The 27,804-nt window shown below is 37.3% G+C and overlaps 1 protein-coding gene across 2 annotated transcripts in view; it reads left to right on the top strand.

Annotated features, from left to right (window-relative positions):
- The first annotated feature begins 13,521 nt into the window (after window positions 1-13,521).
- MRTFA (myocardin related transcription factor A) overlaps window positions 13,522-27,804 on the top strand; it is a 127,546-nt gene continuing 113,263 nt past the window's right edge. For both annotated transcript variants that reach the window (XM_037006902.2, XM_037006901.2), the window contains exons 1-2: window positions 13,522-13,652; window positions 18,635-18,896. In XM_037006902.2, coding sequence (XP_036862797.2) covers window positions 13,623-13,652; window positions 18,635-18,896 — 292 coding nt within the window. In that variant the 5' untranslated portion in view covers window positions 13,522-13,622. The remainder of the gene's footprint in view (window positions 13,653-18,634; window positions 18,897-27,804) is intronic.

Below are 27,804 nucleotides of genomic sequence, written 5' to 3'. Positions count from 1 at the left end.
TAGCATGGTTTGAGGGACGCAACAGTACTCAGAGTCATTGTATTTTTGTAACCACTGTGCACTTATAAGGAGAGAAAAAAATTAGTTTCACTTGCAAATGCCATCAGCAGTAGTAAAAATTTGTATTTTATGAATTTGGACCCTCTACTATGGATCTTCTTTAAAAAATTGAGATATAAATCACACATATGATTCACCTGTTAAAAGTACATAGTTCAATGGTTTTTAGTATCTTCACAAGGTTATGCAATTATCACCACTATTCAATTCCAGAACATTTTCATTGCCCCAGAAACCCTGTTACCTATTGGTGGTTACTCCCCATTCTCTGTTACTTCTCTGACCCCCAGCACCAGGCAACCACTAATCTACTTTCTGATTCTATGGATTTTCCTGTTCTCTGCTATCTCATGTAAATGAGTTTTAGTAAATTCTCTTGAATAAATACTTCTTTATTTACTGTATCCCTTTAGGACAATCTAGAGGCTTAAATTAAAAAAAGAGTTTTCACCATACAGTGAAACAATATGTGTCTTTTGTGTCTGTCTTATTTGACTTAGAATAATGTTTTCAAGGTTCATCCATGTTGTAGCAACTACTTCATTCTTTAAAAAAAAAAGTTACATTCAGATATAATTCAGATACCATGCAACTCACCTGTTTAAAGTATACAATTCAGTGGTTTTTAGTATATTCACAGATGTGTGCAGATATTACACAGTTGATTTTAGAACATTTTCATCATGTCAAAAGAAACCTTGCACCATTTAGTAATCACTATCTCCCAGTCTTTTCCCCCTCTTTTTCAAATAAAGAACCACTAATTTACTTTCTGTCTCTATAGTAATTACCCTATTTTGGATTTTCATATATAAATGGAATCATATAATGTAATTTTCAGTTTCTCCATATCCTCGCCCATATTTGTTATAATCTGACTTTTTGGTTCTAGCTGTCCTGGTGGGTGTGAAGTGGTATCTCATTGTGGTTTTATTTCACATCCCTAATGACTAATGATATTGAGCATCTTTTCATGTACTTACTGGCCATTTATATACCTTTGGAGAAATATATAATCAAAGCCTTTGCCTATTTTAAAGTTGGGTTATTTGTCTTTTGTTGAATTATAAGGGTTCCTTTATATTTTCTTGATATTAATACTTTATCAGATACATACTTAGTAACTATTTTCCCTTGTGCATTTTCATTTTCACTTCTTGATAGTGTCATTTGATGCACAAATTTAAAAGTTTTGGATGGCCCACTTCATCAGTTTTTTCCTTTGGTTGGTGCAGGTATCATATCTAAGAAACTGTTGTCTAATTGAAGGTCACAAAGATTTACACCTGTATTTTAATGTAAGAATTTCATATTTTTAACTCTTATATTTAGATCTTTGATCTGTTTTGAGTTAATGTTTATATATGGTGTGAGGTAGGGGTCCAGATTTATTGTTTTCATGTGGATATCTGGTTGTACCAGTACCATTTGTTGAAAAGAAAAGATTATTTTCCCCCCCATTGAATTGTCTTGGCATTAATTGTTCATCATTCTGATCCATTTAATTTTGGACTGGGGTATTTTTTAGGCCAGTCTTTGCAGTTTGTTTTGACCCCAGAAAAACTTTTCTTAGCTGCCCTTTTCCCTGGTTTTTACTATTGAGGTATCTGGCCTATGGTTTAGTTTGTTGCTCCTGATTAAAAGGAGCAATTTTTTGAGAACCCCCTCAGGCCTGAATTTCTCCATAGCTTGTCTCAAAAGTACTTGCTTTCGGAAGAGCTGTGAAACTTTCTTTTTTTAAGGACCATCTCTTCCCCTGGATAAAAACCAAGTCATTACTCTGGATGTTGGCCAGGAATGTAGCTTTTAGTCTTCCGCGCTTTCCTACTGGCATGGGACCTTTGCCCTATGAGCTGGGGAGAATACAATCAGGGTCCCGGTATTTTTAGACTGCTGCATCTTGGTCGGAGCCTCCTCTGCCCAAGGTTGAGGGGTAGGTGGAGGAAAAGAGCCCATGATTTCTTGGTCTCACTTACCAGGAATTTAGCCTTTTCAACCTGGAGTTGTAGAAGATAAGTAATGGTTTTCACCAGCTTTTTCCTGTTTTCCCAGGGGAGTGTGTCCATGGAGGCCATCATGCTAATATACCAGAAGTGGAAGTCTATGAAAACATACATAACACTCTGGGATGAATGCCAACTTAATTTCAATAGTATACAACAATTTTGTTCCTATATAGCTGTGTTCCCCTCTTTCCTTTTGCTGTTACTGTCACAAATTACATTTTTATGTATTGTGTGTTTATCAACCCAAATTTATAATTCTTACTTATTGCAGATGGCTTTTCAGACAGGAGGAAAAAAGAGAGCCAAAAAAGCATTTATATTGTCTTTTATGTTTACCTATGTAGTTGCCTTTATTGGTGCTCTATTCTTCATCTGGATTTGAGTTACTCTGTAGTATCTTTTCATTTGAGATAGCAGGACTCGTTTTAGTATTTCTTATAAGGTAGGTCTGCTAGCAACAGATTCTTCCAATTTTTTTGAAAAATATTCTTTGAATGTCTTAAATTTCCTTCATTTTTGAAGGATAGTTTTGCTTGATATAGATTCCTTAGTTGACAGGCTTTTTTTCTTTCATGATTTTGAATATGTCATGCCACTGCCTTCTGGCTTCTCTGGTTTCTGATGACAAATCAGCTGTTAATTGTATTAAGGATCCCCTCTACATGATGAGTCACTTTTTTCTTGCTGCTTTCAAGATTTTCTTTGTCATTCTGAAGTTTGATTAAGAAACTTTTCAGCTATTATCTTCAAATATTCTTTCTGTTCCTTCTTTCCTCTCCCTCTGAGACTTCCTTATGCATATGTATTATGCTTGGTGGTGGTATTTAGGTCTCTGAGGGACACTATCATTTTTCTTCTTTTTTCTTTTCTTTCTTCAGATTGGATAACTGGAATTGATCTTCAAGTTTATTGATTTTTTTCCCTTCTTCCTGCTCAACTCTGCTTGAACCCTTCTACTGAATACTTCAATTTAGTAATTCAATTTTTTCAGAATTTCTGTGTGGGTTCATTTTAATTTCCATCTTTTTAATGGTATTCTCTATTCGGTGAGACATCATTCCCATATTTTAGATTTTTAGACTTGTGTCCTTTAGCTCTTTGGACATATTTGGAACAGCTGATTTAAGATCTTTGTAATAGATGTAAATCCAAAACCTAGGCTTCTTCAGAGACAGTTTCTTTTGCTGTCCCAAGGTCGCATTTTCTACTTTATAATCTGAAGTGGCTACTCTCAAGCTCCATCAGTACAGTCTGTATTCCAGCCAACAGGAAGGAAGAAGAGCTGAAGGTATGCTTACTCTTTTTAACTATACTTCTAGAAGTCCTATATGATACTTTTGCTTATAACTCATTGGCCTGGATGTTTTCATATGATTATGCCTGATTTCAAGAGAGTTCAGAATTGTAGTCATTAATCTGGGTTGCCATTTACCTGAGTCTTTTATTAATAAGAAAGAGGAAAATGAATTCAGGGATATAAATATGATTTTGTTGTTTTACTATAGTATACTCCTTTGGTTCTAATATATATATGTCTACCCTTCTTTATGCCCATACACACACAAACACACCCCTCATCCCAAGAGAGACTACTCCAGTTCTTCATTTAGTTACTGAATTTAGCTTAAAACCCAGGATGTCTGAGTAATTTGCAGTCTTCTCTGTCAGTTGTGGTTCAGGGCCTGTAAAGTAAAAGACACGGTGGTAACTGCTTCTAAAATAATTAGTGTACAATAGGTATAATAGGAATAGGATGATAGCAATAAGAAATTACCATTCAGAAAAGGGGAGAATTAGTAACATAAAATAACTAGTGGAGAGCAATTGATTCATGCTATTGTGTAGGAAATTTGAAGACTTTCTGTCCTGACAGAAAAATAAATTTCTGAATTAGCATTATTTTTAAGCCTGATAACTCGAGTGTGTTTCATCTACTCACCTGTGTGCCTTGCGCATCTTGACCCCACTTTAATTTAATGAACAGCAATTAAAGTGAGGCTATCTGAAACAACTGGCTTGTGTGAGAAGGCCACCCTTAGCGCAGTTTTTTGGAAGTTGTGTTCATACTTTTATATGACAGAGCTCCAATCTTATCTCCATTTGGCAGCCACTGTACTGTGGAGTACAGAGTGGTTCACTTTTTCTACTCAGTAAGGCTCCAAAGTAAGAGGCTTTTTTAGTCAGCTTTGATTGCAGGCCATACGAAAGATGTATTCCTTTATATCTCTGCTTACTGGTATAAGAGATATTATACTGATTAACTCTAGTCTGAGTTTTACCTTGCTGGTATAATTTTGTTGGAAGTTGCAAGAAGTAGCCAACACAAAACATTCTGAATCTTTCCTACTTTTTCCCTTAAAGCTGTAGCATCCCAATATAATCAGGCAGTGGTTTAACTAGATGTTTTGATGTACAGTGATTACCAGCTTTTCAGTCGTCAGTATCTGAGTGGTCACCACTTACAACTTTATTAAGCCAATGCTGTGTATGTTGTGTTCTTTCTCATGAAGCATCCTACTCCTGGGACCAAATTCTGTACTAGGATTATGTTTAACCATTTGTGGCCCAAGAAGAGTAAAATAATAGTGGCTTTAAACATGAGTTTCATTTTCTCTTATGTAAAAGAAGTACAGAAGTAGGTAACCCAGGGCTGATGTGGTGCTTCACAATGTCAGTTTCTGTCCATCCCTTTTTCTCTCTCCTGGTACCCCTATAATGCGACTATTGTTCCGTTTGGATTGGTCACACAGTTCTCTCAATATTCTTTCATTCTTAGAGATCCTTTTTTCTCTCTGTGCCTCAACTTCTTTGTGTTCCTTTTCTCTAATTTCTATTTCATTTATCATCTCTTCCACCATATCTAATCTGCTTTTAATACCCTCCATTGTGCTCTTCAACGATTGGATCTCTGACCGGAATTCATCCCTGAGTTCTTGAGTATTTTTCTGTACCTCCATGAGTATATTAATGATTTTTTATTTTGAAATCCCTTTCAGGAAGATTCATGAGGTTGATTTCATTTGAATCTTTCTCAGGTGTTGTATTTATAATTTTACTTGGAACCAGGTTTCTTTGGTGTTTCATATTTGTATATGGCACCCTCTAGTGTCCAGAAGCTCTACTCTCTGGAGCTGCTCAGCCCCTGAAGCAATGTCGGGGGTCACAGGGGAGTGGTATTGGTGCCTGAGGGGAAGAAGAGCTGTTTGCTGCTTCCCAGCCACGATGCCTGCCTCCACTGCCAGAACCAGTGGGCCAAGCACACAGGTATAAGCCTCTGTGCTTTGCATTTGTAGTTGCTGTAGATGGGGCTTCCCTCTGGCTGGCCTAACGCCAGGGTAGGGTCTGCCAGTTTGCGAGCCAAGTGGGGCTGGCCAGGAGAAAGGCGCAGTAGGCTGTCTATCACGGAGGGGGTCCTTCGAGCTGTGTAGCCAGCCAGGGAGCTGGAGTGCCTGAAGAGTGAAAAAGTTTCCAACCTGCTGGGCAGAGTGCACCCAGACAATTTTGTCTACCTGTCCTTTCCTCTGAGCAGTAAGCTCTGTGCAATCCTTGCCCCTTTAGCAGCTCTCTTGCTGTTAGAAAGTCTTTAAGACTGCCCACCTTTCTTTTGGTCAGAGCAGCCAGATATGGATCCCTGCTTTCCATAAGGGGCTGGAATCTCAGTCTCTCCAGGTATTCTGCCTGTCTTAGCTTTCCAACCCCCTAATCACAAGAGTACCATGAAAGCACCATGAAATGTAGGTTTGTGCTCCCAGAGCAGATCTCCGGAGTTAAGTATCCAGTAGTCCCAGGCCTCCACTCCCTCCCACTCCATTTCTCTTCCTCCTGCCAGTGAGCTGGGGTGGGGGAAGGGCTTGGGTCAAGCTGGGCCATGGCTTTGGTACGTTACCCTGTTCCGTGAGGTTTATTCTTTTCTCCAGGTGTATGCAGTTTGGTGCAGCCCTCTTTCCTGTTGCTCTTTCTGGATTAGTTGTGTTAATTGTATTTTCGTTTTATATGCAGTTTTAGGTGGAAGCCTCTGTCTCACCTCTCACACCGCCATCTTTAATCCTCTCATCAGTTTCTATTTTTGTTGTCTTGCCATTTTTAACATCCGGTTTTTTCCTCATAGTCTAAAATGGCTGCTTGCACTCATCTACATTCCAGCCAACAGGAAAGAGTAGAGTCCAAATAATAATGTGTACAGTTCTGTTAAGGACGTTTCCTGGAAATCACATCTAGCACTTTTACTTATGTCCCCTTGGCTTGAACTCAGTGACATGCCCACACCTAACTGCAGAGAGGCTGGGAAATGCAGTCTTCATTCCAGCATGCACTTAGCTAAAATTCATGTGTTCTGTTACTAAAAAAGAAGGGGCAAGTGGATATTGGGCACCTCTAGTGCCTGCCACAATGATCCATGTGGGGTTCTTTTACTTACTGATTACTGATAGTCTCTGATATTTAAAAATGCTCATAATTCTCTTTGCATTATATTCTTTTTTTCATGCTAAGACTTCTAAGTCACTGTGTTCATCTGCTTTCTTCTCTTTTATAGATTATCATTGTGCTTCCTTTCTCCTTGATTGGTGTAGAACCTTACCATTTTAAGATGCCACCAACAAGATATTTGAAGACTTTCATGCTTGTGTGCATTTACTACTTCTTTTTTTTGCTATCTGCATCTTGCTTGTTGCCTGCACAGATGCCTTCAAAATGCGCTGTACTAGCTGCTGATTGCTGCTGCCTGTGTCTTAACATTTAATAAATTGTACAGTAATTGTATTTAGATGTATTTGTAATGTGGAAACTTCCTCACTGCTTTGGAGAACGCTTGTTATTATTTGCTTTGTTTGGGAAATGGATCTCTTTACCTCTACTCTTCCTTCTGTATTTTAAAGCTTTAAATATAATTGTACTTTAAATATAATTGTACACTATAACCTTAAATATAGTTGTACTGTATAGTTGTATAATTTAAATGTAATTGTACTTAAAGCTTTAAATATAATTGTAAATATAATTGTGCTTTAAATGTAATTGTACTGAGGTTAAAATTGTATTTACAAATGTCTGTTATATTTTATTCCGTTAGAAATTCTCAGCACCTTTTTAGAAATATTAATTGGCTGAGAGTACTCTGAAGCAAGAGGCAGTCAGAAGAGAACAATAATGAGCCATGACTTAGGAGCTGTTTTTATTTAAATTGCTGTGATTCATTGTTTTCAGAGGTTCCATCTTGATTGAAGCCTTTAATGAGCATGAGAAACTGAAAATGCATTTTTTTATTAACTTATTTTTTAAATTAAGGTATTATTGCTATACACTCTTAGGAAGGTTTCACATGAAAAAACAATGTGGTTACTACATTCACCCATAATATCGAGTCCCCTCCCCATACCCCATTGCAGTTTTTTTAGTCAGTGTAGTAAGATGCTACAGACTCACTATGAAAATGCATTTTTAAATAGAAACTTTGCAGTGTATACCAGGAAGGTAATGTGCAGAGCCAAGGCTTTTGTATGGTAACTGATTTTGCCAGAGTAGACTTGTTTAATTAAGAAGTTAGTGTTTATCATTAAAGTAATCAGAAAACTAATTGATGAGTGTGCTGGTGCTACCCTTGCTGTTTGAGTTCTAACGCTGCAGAGCTGTCTGTCACAGGTGACTACATTGCCCCCATTGTGGCACCAGGAAGTGCCTGGGGAGCTTTAGCTTGGCCTCCTCTCCTTGACCCACAGACTTGCTAGTCTTGAATAGTTAATTCTTGAGTATACATTTTCTCTGTGGGTTGCTGTATTTGGATGTTCCTACAAAATTGTAATAGTTTTTGGATTTTTTCGATGGCAAGATGTTTGATTGCCAGTGTGAGATATTTGATTAAGATTTTTAGGAAAATACTCATGGCTGAGAGCATATTCTTTATATATATATAATATAACATAGGGAGAGAGCTGATTGGGAAACCTAAGGAGATGAGGCTCTGGGGGCTCTGGCTCTGGATAGGAATTCTCTTCAAACACTCCATTGTAGTGTGGAAACAAAGCATAGTACTGTGGATGTCTTCCCTTTCTCAAAGCTGCTGCCTGTCTTCATCTTGGGTGAGGGTTGTCTCAACAGGTTTTTCATTCCAAAGTTAGCATGTTCAAAAATAACTAGTTTTTTTTTTCCCCCACGTTATTCATACCTGAGCAGGATCTCTGTAGCAGATTTTATTTTATTAAGGTATTATTGATATACACGCTTATGAAGGTTTCACATGAAGGAAACAATGTGGTTACTGCATTTACCCATATCATCAAGTACCCACCCACACCCCATTGCAGTCTCTGTCCATCAGTGTAGTAAGATGTCTGTGGCAGATTTTACATATTGTGATGTGGCAACATTTCAGGTTGTCCTGGCCTATTGGAGTATACAGTTTTGGTGTAAGAGTAGAAGTGACAGAAGAATTCCTAACTTCTCATGATGGACTTCATACTTTTGTAGGTGAATACACAAAATATATTCAGATGATATTTAAATTTGTTCAGGTATTTTATTTGTAGTATGTGTACATCTTAACTTCCATCATTCTTTCTGTTAGAGAAGAAATCTCCAAAAGAGATATTTAATTCCACATTTAAAAACTGGAACATATTTGAACACCATAGAAAAGTGGTTAGGAATCATAGAGTATATCTGTAGTGTTCATGGTTATGAATATAGTTCAGGGAATGTAACAAAGTCATTTGCCAAAATAGTGCATTAAATTTCAAGCAGCTTTTTCCTGGGGAGGCAGAATTGAAGGTAGAAGTTAAGGTAGATTGTCAAATTCCTGTTAAACCTTTGCAAGAACATACCACCTTGTAGTTAAACTCAGAATATATAACTTCTCATATAAGACCCTTTAAGGTAACAGGACAGATTGTGACAATCAATTTTTACTCAAAAGGGCTTGCTAAAGGTCCTGTCACCAACTCAGTGATATGTGATATATTAAGGTACAGGTTGTTACTAGGGGGCCAGGCACAGTGGTAAATTTTACCAAACTTATAGGCAGCAGGCTAAGGTGAACAAATTCCCATACCATCCATTCTCTAGACAGTTGCCAAAGTGATGTTTTAAAAACATACATCAGAACTTATCACTCCATTGCTTAAAACCGCCCAGTGGCCTCCAGTTTTTCATAGAAAATGCTGCTTCCCTCCTGCTCTGCTTTCTGGCTATGCTGATCTTACAGTTCCTGGGAGATACCAAGTTCATGCCCACTGCATGGCCTTTGAATTTGCACATGCTGTTTTCTCTGCATAGCTGGCTGCTTCTTGTCAAATTCAGGTGGTCACATTTTGTTGTGGTTAGGGGCATGGGTTCTGGAACCTAACTGCCTGCTTTCAGGTTTAACCTCTCAATGCCTTTGTTTCCTCAACTATAAAAAGTTAGATAATATAAGTAAATGTGTCTTAGTGTTGTGAAGACTGAATACATACAACATGAAGTGCCTCACTCATAGTAAGTGCTAGTTAAGTGTTGGTGTGTTGGCTGTTTTTCCAGTCTTGCATCAGGTATCACCTCCTCAGTAACACCTTTCTTGACCATTTAATCTAAATTAGCCACCCTACCCCCCACATATAGTACTTAGAGTTACCAGAAATTATTTTACTATATATTTACTTTTATTTTTATGTCTCTTTCACTATAATGTAAGCTCCATGAAAACAGGAATATTTTCTGTCTTGTTGGCATTCCCAGTGCCTAGAAGATTATCTAATATATGTATATATTTGTTGAGTGACTTAATAGAAGTCAGGTCTTCTCCAGAACGTCTTCTTAGGTGACATAGGCTGAAAGGCGGCTTGTGTCACTTAATTAAGAGATGTTCTCATTATTATTTGGTTATGTCCTAATGGGATTATTAGGTTATGTTCTATGAATATCTGGTAGGGACTTGTTGAGAATGGTGTAGAGGTAATCAGTAGAAAAGGAGTTGAACCTGGGATTAAAGTATATATTTTACTTTTCTTCTGTTTTTATCTATTTCTGCTGCCTCCAGCTGGTAAGTTCATGTCCTTTTGTTATAAGCCCTTGAGCTTGTGTTTTTTAAGTTTGGGGACAGCTGGTTGCCCCTCAGCATTATAAAGTTACAGCTTTATTGAGCTGCTTCTAAAATAGTGTGAGTAGAAAGTAGTGACACATAACTAGATATTCAGCTGTATATGATAATTTTAGGAATGAGAGGGATGGTCTAAGACCCAAAGTAGGCAATCTGAGAAGACTTGGAATTCCTGAATTATCAGTAGACAGGTTTGATAGCCATTTATTGTTCCCTTATATTTATACCTCTTCCTCTTTTTTCTCATTCACCCTACTTTTTTCTGTTGTTCTTTTCCTATTCTTGTGTTATTTTTTGTTTCTATCATTCTACCTTCATTTCCATGTTCTCCTTCTCTTGACCCTAGTGGGCGTTTCTATTACAGGTTCCCCTGCCATCCCTAAGTAGAGCATTCATGTAAGTATTTGTAAGCCAAAGTGGTGAAGAAGTGTTACCATTAATTTATATGGAAAAAGTTTTCAGCATTCCCAGACCTCCAAAAAAACATCTCTTAGGCTTTTCTGATAGCTTTGGACACATCTTGTTAACAGATGCACAAAATAAATGGAGAGAAAGCACAGATGTTCACAGACATAGTTCAAAGCTCCGGCTGCTTGATACGCTGTGAAAGCTGATGCACTGTGTTTCCCTGGGAAGGAGCCTTGGGTGCCATGCTTGCTGCTCAGGATGTGTGCTCCCTCTACACAGGCTCACTGCACACATCTGAAGTCAGATTCATTGTCCCCTCAGATGAAATTCCTGCCTCTTTCTTCCCTATTAGCAGAATCATTATTCTCACCCTGCCCACCACCCCAACCAGACACAAACACATCCTATCACATTTAAATTCTGTCTCACTCATTCCACATTAATTCAACAAAGGCCTCAGTTCCCGCTCTGTGCCATGTATGATTCTGTGTTGTGTGGCAGTTTCCTTCCTTCTACATTTACTACCCAAATTCAGGGTCTCAACATGTTATACTTGGCCCAGTGACGTAGTTTTGTAACATTTTTCCCCTTCCAGTGTTTACACACCATCAGATTAATTCTTGAAACCTTGGTTGGATCATGTCATTCCCTGCTTCCTACAGCTAAACTCAGCTTGCTTTTCCAGATACATGTCATATAACTTGTACTTGACTATGTGATCTGCCAATTTGGCTTGCTCTTTTAGAATATAATCCACACTTTCTCATATCCACATTTTTGTTCATGTTGTTCTGTCTCCTGGAAGAATATAAGTTCCCTGAGGGCAGGAGATTTCTTTTATTCACTGTGATATCTGTAGCACCTAGAAAGTACCTGGTGTGTGGTAGGTACTCAATAGATATTTATTGAAAGAATGAATGAAGAGTAATTGAATCCTGTCAATCCTATCCATTTTTTTTTTGAGAGGGCATCTATCATATTTATTGATCAAATGGTTGTTAACACCAATAAAATTCTGTATAGGGGACTCAATGCACAATCAATCAACCCCAAGCCTAATTCTCAACAGTCTCCAATCTTCTGAAGCATAACGAACAAGTTCTTACATGGTGAACAAGTTCTTACATAGTGAATAAGTTCTTACATGGTGAACAGTGCAAGGGCAGTCATATCACAGAAATTTTCGGTTTTGATCACGCATCATGAACTATAAACAATCAAGTCAGATATGATTATTCATTTGATTTTTATACTTGATTTATATGTGAATCCCACATTTCTCCCTTATTATTATTATTATTTTTTTTGAGAGGGCATCTCTCATATTTATTGATCAAATGGTTGTTAACAACAATATAATTCTGTATAGGGGACTCCAATGCACAATCATTAATCAACCCCAAGCCTAGTTCTCAACAGTCTCCAATCTTCTGAAGCATAATGAACAAGTTCTTACATGGTGAACAAATTCTTACATAGTGAATAAGTTCTTACATGGTGAACAGTGCAAGGGCAGTCATCACAGAAACTTTCGGTTTTGATCACACATTGTGAACTATAAACAATCAGGTCAACTATGAATATTTGTTTGATTTTTATATTTGATTTATATGTGGATCCCACATTTCTTCCTTATTATTATTGTTATTATTATTATTTTTAATAAAATGCTGAAGTGGTAGGTAGATGCAAGATAAAGGTAGAAAACATAGTTTAGTGCTGTAAGAGGGCAAATGTAGATGATCAGGTGTGTGCCTGCAGACTATGTGTTAACCCAAGCTAGACAAGGGCAATAAAACATCCACGGATGCAGCAGATTTCTCTCAAAACAGGGGGGGTGAGGTTCTAAGCCTCACTTCTGTTGATCCCCAATTTCTCACCGGATGGCCCCCCTGCGACTGTGCCTGTCTTAGGTTGTTCCTCCCTTGAGGAATCTTACCTGTCTCTGGCTAACCAGTCATCTTCCGGGGCCATACAGGGAAATGTCAAGTTGGTAAGTGAGAGAGAAGCAATATTGTTTGAAAAGGTTAGCTTTTTACTTCTTTGCAGATTTATGCCCTGTTGCTTCTATGCCCAGCATTTGTCTTGAGGTATCTTTACCGCTTGGAAGAATTATGATACTCGGTAATTTTCGATATGAGGCACGAATTCTACTAAAGCGTTGTAATTAGGAAGGAAGAAGAAAAGCTATAGAAGTAGCAGACGGAAGAAAACATGGGAAGATTGATTATTTCTTTGACATAACTTTTTGTAGAGTAGCATAAGCATGTATAGGTTTTAACAAACTACTAATTAAATTGCGTACACACATTAACAGAATAGGAATACAGATATATAACAATTACCAGCCATATCCAGTGAAACCAAGAAAACCAGTTAGGTACCCTAGGCATTTGTGAAAACATCAATAATCTGAATCCTATCCATTTTTAATGACTATTTTTATATTTTAATATTACCTCTCTCAGGAAGCTTTTCATGACATTTTAGGTATTTCTATTTAAACATAAATGCCCACCTGTGACAGAGCCACTTTCCTTTTTTTTTTCTTTTCAGTGTTGACTTTGTATATATGCTGTGTTTGCTGTGTAGCCAATAAATTAACAAACATTTATTGAGTTCCTATTCTGTGTCATGATTTTATCTAGGTACTTGAGTCAAAAAGACAGAGCAGAATTCCTTTCCTTAGTGAACTTAACCATCTAGTGGAGGATCAGTCCATTATAATAATAGTAACAGTAAGCAATGATAGAAGCAATTCTGAGATCCTATAGAAGCATAGCCCATTGGAAGGGAATGGATGATAGGGAGAAGGGGGTGTTTGGGAAGAAGAGGCAATTCTAGGCATTTCCAAGGAGAGAGCAGCGTAACAGGTCCATAGCATTGGAGCAGTAGATGCATAAAGGGGAATGGTGAGCAAGTACTCTAAAGGGCCTTGTATTGTTTTTTAATTGAAGAGGTGGTGTTACATTGTTACTGTATCCATTTTAATGGGGAAGAGGAAAACCTTGGATGACTGATTCCTTGTAGAATGATCCTGGACAATCTTAAAACTTGAAGTCAGCAAAGGCCATAGCTCCATGGAGCTTCCTGAAAAAATTGCTTGGGAGGTAAAATTTTTGTTATGTACAGTGTCTTCATAAGTTCAAGTTATATAAGCAATCCTTGTTTGAAAATAATTTTTTCCTCAGAATTTGAAGGCATACTCTCCTGTCTTAATTTCCAATGTTGAAATTAAGAAGTCTGATGCCATCATTTATTATATCTCACAGTTTTGTGGGTGAGCAATTTGGGCAGGGCTTAGCTTGGGAATTCTGCTCTACATGGTGTTTGTTAACTGGGTCTACATGGTGGCACCCAGCAAGTAACTGGGTTTGTCTGGAGGGTCCAAGTGTGTACCTGCCTGAAACGTTGGTGGGGATGTCTTGGGAGGCTAATCTCAGCTTGATCCCTCTTCCTTTCAGTATAGTCTTGATTCCTCTTTTTTATGGTCTCTATAGCAGAGTAGTTAGACTTCTTACAGGGGGACATGGGGCTCTGAGAGGTCAAGGTAGAAGCTGCCAGTCCTCTTAAATTCTAGACTTGGAATTGGCATCACGTCGTTTTCACTGTACTCTTAGTCAAGGGAGTCACAGGCCAGCTCAAGTGCAAGGGTGGGAAATAGATCTCTCCTGTCAATTGGAGGAGTGTCAGATAATTTGCAGCTGTCTTTCATCTGCCATTCCACTCTTCCGGTGCTTTCCATTGTTTTGAAATGGGTTTTATGTTTTTCTGTTACTCTTATTCCTTGGTTTTGGATGACCTCAGAGATGAAGAGGGAGCAGAAAGGCCTTTTCTTTGCCATCTCTAGAAGTCTGAGTAGTTTTTAAGACATCCGAAGATGATGGGGGTGGTGGTGACAGATAAGGGCAGCTAGTTATCCAAGACTTGATGTTTTCCTAACCTTCTGTAGGACATAGGGCAGAAGCTCTCAGAAAATATTTGTTCTTGAATTCCTTTGTGTCAAATTTTATATATATGTTGTTGAGACAGTAAGAGTTTTAAGATTTTAGTGTATCTACTACATTAAAAGTAAAGCAAGGAAAATAAAAATACAGCTAAAAGAAAGTTCATTAATTGATTTAAAACAATTTCTATACAGGAAAATTTTTTTTCCAGAAACACTGTATTATTTGGTTGTATGAAAATATTTGTCAAGGGTCATAATAAAGAATCCTAAGATATACTTTGTTAGAACTATCAGCTGTCTACCCTGAGCTCTTCCATTTCTTTAACACATTTTGTGCTGTTGCTTCTAGTTAACATATGCACAAGGCCTGCAGCCCCAAAAAGGGGTGGGGTGGAGAAAAGATGAGGCAGAATCAGGCCAGCAAGAGAGGGAAACAGATGGGTTGTGGGAGATGACCCTGCCCCCATGTTGTTTTTGTTCTGGTTGCTACTGATTGGATGCAAATCAGCAGCCAAGAAATTGGAGTTGGTGATCCTGCGATGAATAAGAAAATTTGATCTTGGACTCAGAATTATAAATTTACAACACTAAAACATGATGCAGATTTTTTTGGTTTATTTTCCCTTGAGGTATTTCAGAAAGTATTTTGTTTGAGATATAACTTAAATTTTTTAAGTAATATGATCCATATAATCCAGGATAACTATTACTGCTTTAGATTTTCTTATGCAAGTTTTACATTAAGTAAAAATTTAGGAGTATCCAGTAATTGGTAGAGGAGAGTTCTTTATGCATGACAGCTATACCTCAGCATTTTTGAATCTTGTCTTGATTGTAAGTTTACTAGGAATTTTATCCTGTGGGCTTTTTTAAACTAGTAGAAGGAAAGCAAAACTGAAGGAACAAAATAGCTGCAGACTCACAGACTCCGAGAAGGGACTAGGGGTTACCAAAGGGGGAGGGGTTGGGGAGGGGGCACTCTAACTTGCAATCACAATATAGGTGGGTCACGGGGAAGGCAGTGCAGCATGGAGAAGATAAGCAATGACTCTGTAGCATCTTACTAGGCTGATAGACAGTTGACTGCAATTGATAATATGGGTGAATGTTGAACCCACAATGTTGTTCATGTAAAACCTTTATAAGATTGTATATGAATGATACTGTAATAATAATTAAAGAAAAGCCACTCAGTTGCTTACTTGTAAGGCAATAAGTAGAAATAAAGCGTCCAACTGTTTAAAAGAGTAGAGGGCACTGTTTGCTAGATAAATAAATCTTCCCAATGTATATATTTTATGCTTAATATTTTCTTTTGTCTGTGCTTATGCTTGACTTCTGTTTGGCTTGTTTTCTAAGGTCGAAACTAAGGAAATGTTGCTTTATGTATCACCAGATCTTCACTTTGTTTTATGGGAGTACCTTATTTCTTAAAAAAGAACTGCAGAAATGTTAACAAACACACACAGATGTAGAGAGAATAATAGCATAATGAATCCTAATGTATCCAATGCTCAGCTTCAGTAGTTGTAGGTATTCTGCCACCTGTTTATCTGTCCTCCCCCCTGCTTAGCCCATGATTTTTATGGAAGAATTTTATTAGAGTACAGTTTAATATTCACATTTTAAAAGGGTATATCCTGAAAACTTTTGAAATCTCAGAATTAACAAATACCACCATAGTGTGTAATTTACCCAATAAAAATACATGGTAAAGTATACATATAAAAACTTTTAAGTGATCTCCTCAAACCCTTAATGATCCTATAAATATGGAACTTAATCAGTTACTAAGCTATTAAAATAAATACTGAAAGGAGCACTCACTAAAGCAGTTTTTCAAATTGCTTTTTCTTTCATTCCAGGCAGTGGGAGGCACAATCACGGTCCAAGTCGCTACAGAATTTGATCTCCTTTATTTAATATATTTAAAGTGTATGTGTTCTGAGAGACATCACTTTCAAACTCCTTTATTTTCTTTTCATGCCTAGCACTAGACTTGGATTGACTTTCTTTTGGGGGCCATTTTGCAGTTTCTTTTAAAAAAAATCATGTTCTAGAAGTACTGGTTATGTGTGTTAAGTATGTACCAGAATTACACGCTCATGCAATTTAACTTCATTCTTCATTAGAAGAAACATATCATATGATGAATCTTTATTGTCTCTTGGGAGTAGAATACATGAATGTCAAATCTCTGAATCTCAGCAATAATAACAAATATTTAATGCAAAGTAATAAGGGGAAGTTTGCTCTGAATTAGTGAAAAGTAAGTGAAGGAACATTTTAGAGAATAACTTATTCTTCCAAGCTTGATGAATGATATGAGTTAGTTTCATAAATTATTTTTTAAGCAGTGATCTTGCCAGGCCATTTAAAAATTACTGTAGTTAAAAAACATACAGCATTATATTTAGCATCTTAACCATTTTTTAAGTGTATAGCTCAGTAGTGTTAAATGTGTTCACATTGTTGTACAACATAACTACATAACTATCTTTCAAAACAGAAACTCTCTACCCAATAAACTGTATTGCTAGGCCATTTTTAATGAAAAAATAACTCATTTGAAATGAGAAATACTCATTTACATGTTGACATTAAATATATTAGTCTCTTTAGGAATCATTTAAAAATTATACATTATGACACAGTATTTCAGTTTTTCTCTTTATCTGGTAAGCACTATAAAATTGCTGGCACTCTTTATTAACCAACACCTGCAAAGTAGCATAAAATTTTACTTAATCTCAGACTGTTAGAGTATCACAGATACCAGTTAAGTTTGAAATAATGGAGTTTTGCTGTTTGCTTAATAACTTTTATATAAAACTGTAATTCTAACACAACAGTGTAACTGGAGTATTTAAGTGGAATGAGGTTTGCTGATTCCTGTACTTGATTTAACATTATTCTTAGTATTTCTGTATCTTTCATGCAGTGGTCCTTAATAGCATTTAGCTTTTCCTCAAGGTCTGCCTGTGTTGGTCCCCAGATTATCTTTAGATATCTTTCATTTGCTTCTGTCTTTGTTTAAATAACAAGTATTTACTGAATGCCTGTTAATATGTAAATACTATTTGCAGGGTCTGTCTACTGCATACACAGTTGTTACCATCTCAGTTAAATTTCTCACTTTTCTACTGAGATATGAACTCATAGTCCATAATGACTTAACAATCCCCTCCCTTCCAGTTTTACTGAGATATAACTGACATGTAGCACTGTATTAAGTTTAAGGTGTACAGCAAAATGAGTACCACAATAAGTTTAGTTAATGTTCATCTCTCATATAGGTACACAAAAAAAAGAGAAAACAAATGTTTTTTACCTTGTGATGAGAACTCTTAGGATTTACTTTCTTAACAACTTTCAAGTATGCTGTAGAGCAGTGTTACCTATAGTTATCCTGTTGTACATTACATCCCTATACTTATCTTTTAACTAGAAGTTTATGCCTTTTGATCCCCTTCGTCTAGTTTTCCCACCTCTCACCCTCTGCCTCTGATAACCACAAATCTGATCTCATTTTCTATGAGTTCGGGTTTTTTGTTGTTTTGTTTTGCTGTAGATTCCACATGTGAGAACATACAGTATTTGTCTTTCTCCTGAGTACTATGGCTAAATACTAGTGTAGGTTAAAATATTTGGGCTAATATCCATCATCAGACATCTTTATATTTCTTTATGGAATCTAATGGCTGAGAATTGTTTGCTCAAAAAAATTTTCTCCCCCAGATTATGTTGGTGCAGTACGATACTTTAATACCTGTGGATGCTCACTAAATATTATTTCTCAAGATACTTTCCCCTAGTAGTTGGGAGGTGACATAGTTCTTTCTTCGTGGCCACTATTTGTTTTTATCCCAATATATATGTGTGTGTGGGTGTGTTTGTGTACTGCTTTTATTTCAGTTGTATATTGTCCTCCTGAGTGATGTAGTTGACAGAATCAGACTGAAATCACGTGTACATTATAAGCATAGTAAATAGTAATCTAATAATCATGCTAGCTTACTTTACAAAAAATGTTTAAGAATAATGGTAGCTTACCAGTATATAATTTATATTATTAATATTGAGCATATACTCAGCATAATAGTCTTCACAGTGACGTCTGAACTTTTTTCCTTCCATTTCCAGTTTGCCATCACGAAAGCCAAGGTGGATTTTTCCGGTGTAGTGTGCCTGCCCCCTTCCGTCATCGCGGTGAATGGGCTGGACGGAGGAGGGGCTGGCGAAAATGACGATGAACCGGCTCTGGTGTCCTTGTCTGCGGCCCCCAGCCCCCAGAGTGAAGCTGTTGCCAATGAGCTGCAGGAGCTCTCCTTGCAGCCCGAGCTGACCCTAGGCCTCAACGCTGGCAGGAGTCCCAACTTGCCTCCCCTTAGTGAGCGGAAGAATGGTGAGTGCACACAGGATCACTTCATTGCCTGATTGGAATTCAGGTCTTCATATTTATGTTATAGATCCTAACTTTATTTCCTGTCCTCTTGACGTTTCTTATTGTTTTACTATTTCTTGTAAAATAGAGAAAAGTAAGTTTAGGTGGTTATTGTAAACCCAACATTTCCTGCCTGGGTTATCATAATAACTGCTTTCTGATTTGTCTTCCTTCTTCTCTGCTTCTCCTTCCTCATCCCCTCCATAAATTCATTAATTCAGCAAATGTTTATCGAGCAATCACTGTATTTATAGATTGTGCTAAGATTAGGGATTAAAGGGTAAACAAGCCTCTGTTATTAGGAAACTTACCCTATTTTATTTACACCTTGCCAGAGTAATCTTCTAGAACTTAACTAGCTTAATACTTTTCAGTGACTGCACTCTGGGATAAAGACAAAAACAAAATAAAATTTTGGGCATGCTTTACAAGACTTTGCAGGATATGGTCTCTTTCTGTTTCTTTAGTTGCTTCTCTCATTGTTCTCCCATTCTTAGTTTTGCTCCAGCCTACTAACTATTTTGAGTACTATTTACAAGCCGTACACTCACTCTTCAAACTTTTGCTAATTAAAAAAAAATATAATCTGTTATGAAAATTATAATTTGTTTTGAAATATGTTAATATTTCAAAAGTGGTATAAATAGTAATATACCAAATACATAGGTACTCACATACCACCCACCTCATGTACACTCCATGGGTTCTCACCCATCCCCAGAGGTAACTACTATCCTAGATTTGGTATTTCATTACCAAGTAGTTCTATATTTACAAAAAACAAAACATGAACATATTCCTAAGAAATACAGTTTCTCACTTTTTAAAGCTACAGATACATATATGTAATATATATTAATTGGAGAGAGAGAACTATATTGTGTGTATTCTGCAATTTGTATTGATTGTTTAATATTTATTTTCCCTGTGAATTATGTAAGATATTCTATAATTCATATAATCTAATTTATGAATCACCATTTATGGAATAGTCTTACTTTTCCCTACTTATCTCTAATACCTGCCTTATTTTGTGCAGGAGTTAGTTTTTAGGCTCTCTGTTCTGTTTCACTGGTCTCTCTATTCATCTCTGTCATACTATATTAGCTAAGTCACTGTTGCTTAACACTTAGGCTTGTTCTCTGTTAGGACTAGTCTCTCCTTGTCTTTTTCTTCTTCAAAATTGTTTGAGCTATTCTTGCTCTTTAAATTTTCCATAATTTTAAAATTACTTTGTGAAGTTCTACAAAAAAAAAAACAAAAAAAAACTTTTGGGATTTCTTTCTCTAAGAACATTTTATTATGAAAAATTTCAAATGTCTGATAAAGTAGAAAGGGTTTTACAGTGAACACATTTATGTCCATTTCTTATATTCTATCATTAACATTTTATAATACTTGCTTTTATAACATCTGTCCAACCTTCTGTCTGTCCATCAATCCGTCTTATTTTTTGGATGCCAATACACGTCCATTTTACTGAAGTATAGCATTAATACAGAGTAACACATAAATTGTAAATGTTCTGGTTGTTGAGTTATCACAGAGTGAATACACTTGTGTGTAATTACTACTTAGTGAAGAATTAAAACATTACTAGCATCTTACAACCATCCATCTGCTTCGTTCCAATCGTATTCCCTCTCTTTGTCCAGAGAACCATCCCAACTTCTAACACCATAGATGAGTTTTGCTTGTTTTTAAACTTCATATGAATGGAGTCATTCTGTGTGTATTGTGTTGGTGGTTCTTTTATATTTTTGAAATTCATCTGTGTTGACCTGTATGTGGCTGTTGTTTATTTTCATTGCTATGTAATCAATTTTATGAATATACTGCAATTTGTCCATTTTATTTTTGATATTTATTTGGGTTGCTTTAGTTTGGGGCTCTTATGAAACATACTGCTATGAAATTCTTGTATATGGCTTTTGGTGTACTTGTTGGGATTTTGATTTGAAATGTATCATTTATAGTTAATTGGGAGAATATACATTTTTTTTTCAATTTTTATATCATTAATGTACAATTACTTGAACAACATTATGGTTACTAGACTCCCCCCTTTATCAAGTCCCCCCCCACATACCCCATTACAGTCACTGTCCATCAGCATTGTAAGATGCTATAGAATCACTACTTGACTTCTCTGTATATACTGCCTTCCCCGTGTCTACCCCTGACATTATGTGTGCTAATCATAATGCCCCATTTTCCCCCTCATCCCTCCCTCCCTGCCCACTCATCCTCCCCAGTCCTTTTCCCCTGGTAACTGTTAGTCCATTCTTGGGTTCTGTGAGTCTGCTGCTGTTTTGTTCAGTTTTTTCTTTGTTCTTCTACTCCACATATGAGTGAAATCATTTGATACTTGTGTTTCTCTGCCTGGCTTATTTCACTGAGCATAATACCCTCTAGCTGCATCTGTGCTATTGCAAATGGTAGGATTTGTTTTCTTCTTATGGCTGAATAATGTTCCATTGTGTGTATGTACCACATCTTCTTTATCCATTCATCTACTGATGGACACTTAGGTTGCTTCCATTTCTTGGCTATTGTAAATAGTGCTGCATTAAACATAGGGGTGCATATGGCTTTTTCAAACTGGGCTGCTGCATTCTTAGGGTAAATTCCTAGGAGTGGAATTCCTGGGTCAAATGGTATTTCTATTTTGAGTTTTTTGAGGAACCTCCAGTTTGCTTTACAGAATGGTTGAACTAGTTTACATTCCCACCAGCAGTGTAGGAGGGTTCCCCTTTCTCCACATCCTCGCCAGCATTTGTTGTTGTCTGTCTTTTGGATGTTGGCCATCCTTACTGGTGTGAGGTGATATCTCATTGTGGTTTTAATTTGCATTTCCCTGAAGATTAGTGATGTTTTCATGTGTCTGTTGACCATCTGAATTTCTTCTCTGGAGAAGTGTCTTTCAGCTCCTCTGCCCATTTTTTAATTGACTTAATTGCTTTTTGTTTGTTGAGGTGTGTGAGCTCTTTATATAATTTGGATGTCAACCCCGTATCAGATATGTCATTTCTGAATATATTCTCCCATACTGTAGGATGTCTTTTTGTTCTACTGATGTATGCTTTGCTGGACAGAAGCTTTTAAGGTTGATATAGTCCCACTTGTTCATTTTTGCTTTTGTTTCCCTTGCCTGGGGAGATATGTTCATAAAGAAGTTGCTCATGTTTATGTCCAAGAGATTTTTGCCTATATTTTTTTCTAATACTTTTATGGTTTCATGACTTACATTCAGGTCTTTGATCCATTTTGAGTTTACTTTTGTGTATGGAGTTAGACAATAATCCAGTTTCATTCTCTTACATGTAGCTGTCCAGTTTTGCCAATACCAGCTGTTGAAGAGGCTGTCATTTCCCCGTTGTATATCCATGGTTCCTTTATCATATATTAATTGACCATATATGCTTGAGTTTATATCTTGACTCTCTATTCAGTTCCACTGGTCTGTGGGTCTGTTCTTGTGTCAGTACCAAATTGTCTTGATTACTGTGGCTTTGTAGTAGAGCTTGAAGTTGGGAAGCGAGATCCCCCCTGCTTTATTCTTCCTTCTCAGGATTGCTTTGGCTCTTCCAGGTCTTTTGTGGTTCCATATGAATTTTAGGACTATTTGTTCCAGTTTGTTGAAGAATGCTGTTGGTATTTTGATAGGGAATGCATTGAATCTGTAGATTGCTTTAGGCAGGATGGCCATTTTGACAATATTAATTCTTCCTAGCCAAGAGCATGGGATGTATTTCCATTTATTAGTGTCCCCTTTAGTTTCTCTTAAGAGTGTTCTATAGTTTTCATGGTATAGGTCTTTCACTTCCTTGGTTAGGTTTATTCCTAAGTAGTTTATTCTTTTTGATGCAATTGTGAATGAAATTGTTTTCCTGATTTCTCTTTTTGCTAGTTCATTGTTAGTGTATAGGAATGTAACAGATTTCTGTGTATTAATTTTGTATCCTGCAACTTTGCTGAATTCAGGTATTAGATCTAGTAGTTTTGGGGTGGATTCTTTAGAGTTTTTTATATACAATATCATGTCATCTGCAAACAGGGACAGTTTGACTTCTTCCTTGCCTATCTGGATGCTTTTTATTTCTTTGTGTTGTTTGATTGCCATGGCTAGGACCTCCAGAACTATGTTGAATAAAAGTTGGGAGAGTGGTCATCCTTGTTAAAGGAATAGCTTTCAGCTTCTCGCTGTTAAGTATGATGTTGGCTGTGGGTTTGTCATATATGGCCTTTATTGTGTTGAGGTACTTGCCCTCTATACCCATTTTGTTGAGAGTTGTTATCATGAATAAATGTAGAATTTTGTTAAGTCCTTTCTCAGCATCTATGGAGATGATCATGTGGTTTTTGTCCTTTTTGTTGATGTAGTGGATGATGTTGATGGATTTTCGAATGTTGTACCATCCTTGCATCCCTGGGATAAATCTGATTTGATCATGATAGATGATCTTTTTGATGTATTTTTGAATTCAGTTTGCTAATATTTTGTTGAGTATTTTTGCATCTATGTTCATAAGGGATATTGGTCTTTAATTTTCTTTTTTTGTGGTGTCTTTGCCTGGTTTTGGTATTAGAGTGATGTTGGCCTCGTAGAATGAGTTTGGGAGTATTCCCTCCTCTTCTGCTTTTTGGAAAACTTTAAGGAGGATGGGTATTAGGTCTTCACTAAGTGTTTGATAAAATTCAGCAGTGGAACCATCTAGTCCAGGAGTTTTGTTCTTAGGTAGTTTTTTGATTATCAATTCAATTTCTTTGCTGGTAATTGGTCTATTCAGATTTTCTGTTTCTTTCTGGGTCAGCCTTGGAAGGTTGTATTTTTCTAGAAAGTTGTCCACTTCTTTGTTATCCAGTTTGTTTCCATATAATTTTTAATAGTATTCTCTAATAATTCTTTGTATTTCTGTGGTGTCCATCATGATTTTTCCTTTCTCATTTCTGATTCTGTTTATGTTTGTAGATTCTCTTTTTTTCTTGATAAGTCTGGCTAGGGGTTTATCTATTTTGTTTATTTTCTCAAAGAACCAGCTTCTGCTTTCAGTAATTCTTTCTATTGTTTTATTCTTCTCAATTTTATTTATTTCTGCTATAATCTTTATGATGTCCCTCTTTCTACTGACTTTGGGCCTCAATTTTTCTTCCTTTTCTAGTTTCATTAATTGTGAGTTTAGACTGTTCATTTGGGATTGTTCTTCTTTCCTGAGATAGGCCTGTATTGCAATCTATTTCCCTCTTAGCACAGACTTCGCTGCATCCCACAGATTTTTGTGTTGTTAAATCATTGCTGTCATTTGTCTCCATATACTGCTTGATCTCTGTTTTTATTTGGTCATTGATCCATTGATTATTTAGGAGCATGTTATTAAGCCTCCATGTGTTTGTGGGCTTTTTCATTTTCTTTGTGTAATATATTTCTAGTTTTAAGCCTTTGGGATCTGAGAAACTGGTTGGTACAATTTCAGTCTTTTTGAATTTACTGAGTCTCCTTTTGTGGCCTAGTATATGATCTATTCTTGAAAATGTTCCATGTGCACTTGAGAAGAATGTGTATTCCTGTTGATTTTAGATGGAGTGTTCTGTAGATGTACATTAGGTCCATCTGTTCTAATACATTGTTCAGTGCCTCTGTGTCTTTACTTATTTTCTGTCTGGTTGATCTGTCCGTTGGAGTGAGTGGTGTGTTGAAGTCTCCTAAAATGTATGCATTGCATTCTATTTCCCCCTTTAATTCCATTAGTATTTGTTTCACATATATAGGTGATCCTGTGTTGGGTGCATATATATTTATAACAGTTATATCCTCCTGTTGAACTGACCCCTTTATCATTATGTAATATCCTTCTTTGTCTCTTGTTACTTTCTTTGTTTTGAAGTCTGTTTTGTCTGATACAAGTACTGCAACTCCTGCTTTTTTATCCCTGTTAGTTGCATGAAATATCTTTTTCCATCCTTTTACTTTCAGTCTGTGTATGTCTTTGGGTTTAAGGTGAGTCTCTTGTAGGCAGCATATAGACAGGTCTTGTTTTTTAATCCATTCAGTGACTCTGTGTCTTTTCATTGTTGCATTCAGACCATTTTCATTTAGTGTGATTATTGATAGGTATGTACTTATTGTCACTGCAGGCTTTAGATTCGTGGTTACCAAAGGTTTGAGGGTAATTCCCTTACTATCTAACAGTCTAATTTAACTCACTTTGTGTGCTATTTCAAAGACAACCTAAAGGTTCTCTCTCTTTTTTTTCTTTCTCCTTTTTCTTCGTCCTCCATTCTTTGTATGTTATGAATTATATTCTGTTCTGTTTGTCTATCCCTTGGGTGACATCTATTTAGCCTTAGGGACACTTCCATCTATAGGTGTTCCTCCAAAATGCACTGTAGAAGTGGTTTGTGGGTGGTAAATTCTGTCAACTTTTTCTTATCTGAAAATTATTTAATCCCTCCTTCATATTTAAAAGATAACCTTGCCTGGTATAGTATTCTTGGTTCAAGGCCCTTCTGCTTCATTGCATTAAATATATCATGCCTCTCCATTCTGGCCTGTAAGGTTTCTGCTGAGAAGTCTGATGATAGCCTGATGGGTTTTCCTTTATATGTGATCTTTTTTCTCTGTCTAGCTGCTTGTGAAAGTCTGTCTTTATCCTTGATCTTTGCCATTTTAAATTATTATGTGTCTTGATGTTGTCTCCCATGGGTCCCTTACGTTGCGAGATCTGTGCACCTCCATGGCTTGAGAGACTATCTCCTTCCCCAGATTGGGGAAGTTTTCAGCAATTACCTCCTCAATGACACTTGCTACCCCTTTTTCTCTCTCTTCTTCTTCTGGTACCCCTATAATATGAATATTATTCCGTTTGGATTCATCACACAATTCTCTCAATATTCTTTCATTCTTAGAGATTCTTTGTTCTCTTTGTGCTTCAGCTTCTTTGTATTCCTCTTCTCTAATTTCTATTCCATTCACCTTCTCTTCTACTACATCTAATCTGCTTTTAAATCCCTCCATTGTATGTTTCATTTCACATACGGAATTTCTTAATGATTGAATCTCCTACTTAAATTCATTTCTGAGTTCTTGAATATTTTTCTGTACCTCCATAAGCATGTTTATGATTTTAATTTTGAACTCTCTTTCAGGCAGATTGGTGAATTCAGTTTCATTTTACCCTTTTTCTGGGGTTTGTGAGATTTTGGTCTGAACCATGTTCTTTTGATGTTTTATATTTCTGTGTGGTGCCCACTAGTGCCCAGAAGTTCCAGTCTCTGGAGCTGCTCAGCCCCTAGAGTGAGGTTGGGGGTCGTAGGGAAGCGGAGCTGGTGCCTGGGGTGAGGAAAGATCTGCTTCCTGATTCCCATCTGCGGTGCCTGTCTCCGGTGTCAGAGCCAGTGGGCCGAGCACACAGGTGTAAGCCTCTGTGCTTTGTGTCTCTAGCTGTTGTAGGCGGAGCCTCCCTCTGGCTGGCCTGATGCCAGCACAGTGACTGCAGGTTTGTGAACCAGTTGCCGGCAGGCCAGGAGGGAGGCGCAGCAGGCGGTGTGTCACAGTGGGGGGACCTCGGAGCTGAGTAGCCAGCCAGGGGGATGGGGCACCTGAAGCTCCTCAAAGTTCCCAACCAGCTGGGCAGAGCCCACCCAGACAACCTTGTCTAGCTCTCCCCTCCCCTGTGCAGCAAGCTCCATGCAAACCCTGCTCCTTTAGCAGCCCTCTTGCTGCTAGGAAGCCTCTCAGATCACCTGCCTTTTCCTTCTCCCAGAGTGGCCAGATGTGGATCCCCACCTCCACAAATGGTCAGAGTCTGTCTCTCAAGCACTCCACCTGTCTGAGCTCTCCAACACCCAGAGCACCACATAGTGTAGATTTCTGCCCCCAAAGCAGACCTCCAGGGCTGGGTGTTCAGCAGTCGCAGGCTTTCACCCCCTCCCCAACTCCGTTTCTCTTCCTCCCGCCGTGAGCTGGGGTTGGAGAAGGGCTTGGGTCCCGCCTGATTAAGGCTTTCGTAGGTTACCCTGTTTCGTGAGATCTGCTCTGTTTGTGAGGTCTGTGTGCAGTCTGGTTCAGCCTTCTTTCTTGTTGTTGTTTTAGCATCAATTAACTACATTTTCATACTATCTGGTTTTGGGAGGAATTCTCTGTCTCACCTCTCACACTGCCATCTTGAATCTCTCTCAGGGGAGAATATACATATATATATTGGGGTCTTCCTGTCTATTAGTTGGTTTTATCTCTGATTAAATAGGTCTTCTTTAATATCTTTCCTATGGAGTTTTATAATTTTCTCTATAAATGTCATACAAGTATTTTATTAGGTTTATTCCCAGGTGTCCTTTTTTTTGGGTAGACATTGTAAAGTGTTTGTTTGATTGATTGATTGATTTATATATAAACCAATCCATCAATTAATTAAGGTATTATTGCTATACACTCTTATGAAGGTTTCACATTAAAAACATTGTGGTTGCTACATTCACCCATATTATCAAGTCCCCCACTGGTGAAGTCATTGGGACTTCCACCCCATTGAAGTCACTGTCCATCAGTGTAGTAAGATGCCACAGAGTAGTAAGTGTTACATTTTTGTAAAATATTGTCTGACTGCTTCTGGGGGATAGAAATACCAAATCTTTCCCAAACTCTCCTGGCGTCTCTACATCTGTGCCCTCTGTTTGGGATTCCCCAACACTCTTCTCACTGACTCTTACTGGTTGTTCTGTATTGTGTTCAGGCATCACTCCCTCTAAGCCTGTCTTTACTCAGTCAGTGTTAGGCATCTTTTGGGTTGCCCAATTGCCCTTTATCATTGTATTTTCATCACCCTATATTGTAATTGTAAGATCCACTCAGCAACGTAAGTGGATCTTT

Source organism: Manis javanica, chromosome 10 (genome assembly GCF_040802235.1).
Source record: "Manis javanica isolate MJ-LG chromosome 10, MJ_LKY, whole genome shotgun sequence".
NCBI lineage: Eukaryota > Metazoa > Chordata > Mammalia > Pholidota > Manidae > Manis > Manis javanica.
This window is presented reverse-complemented; position numbering and strand designations above follow the sequence as displayed.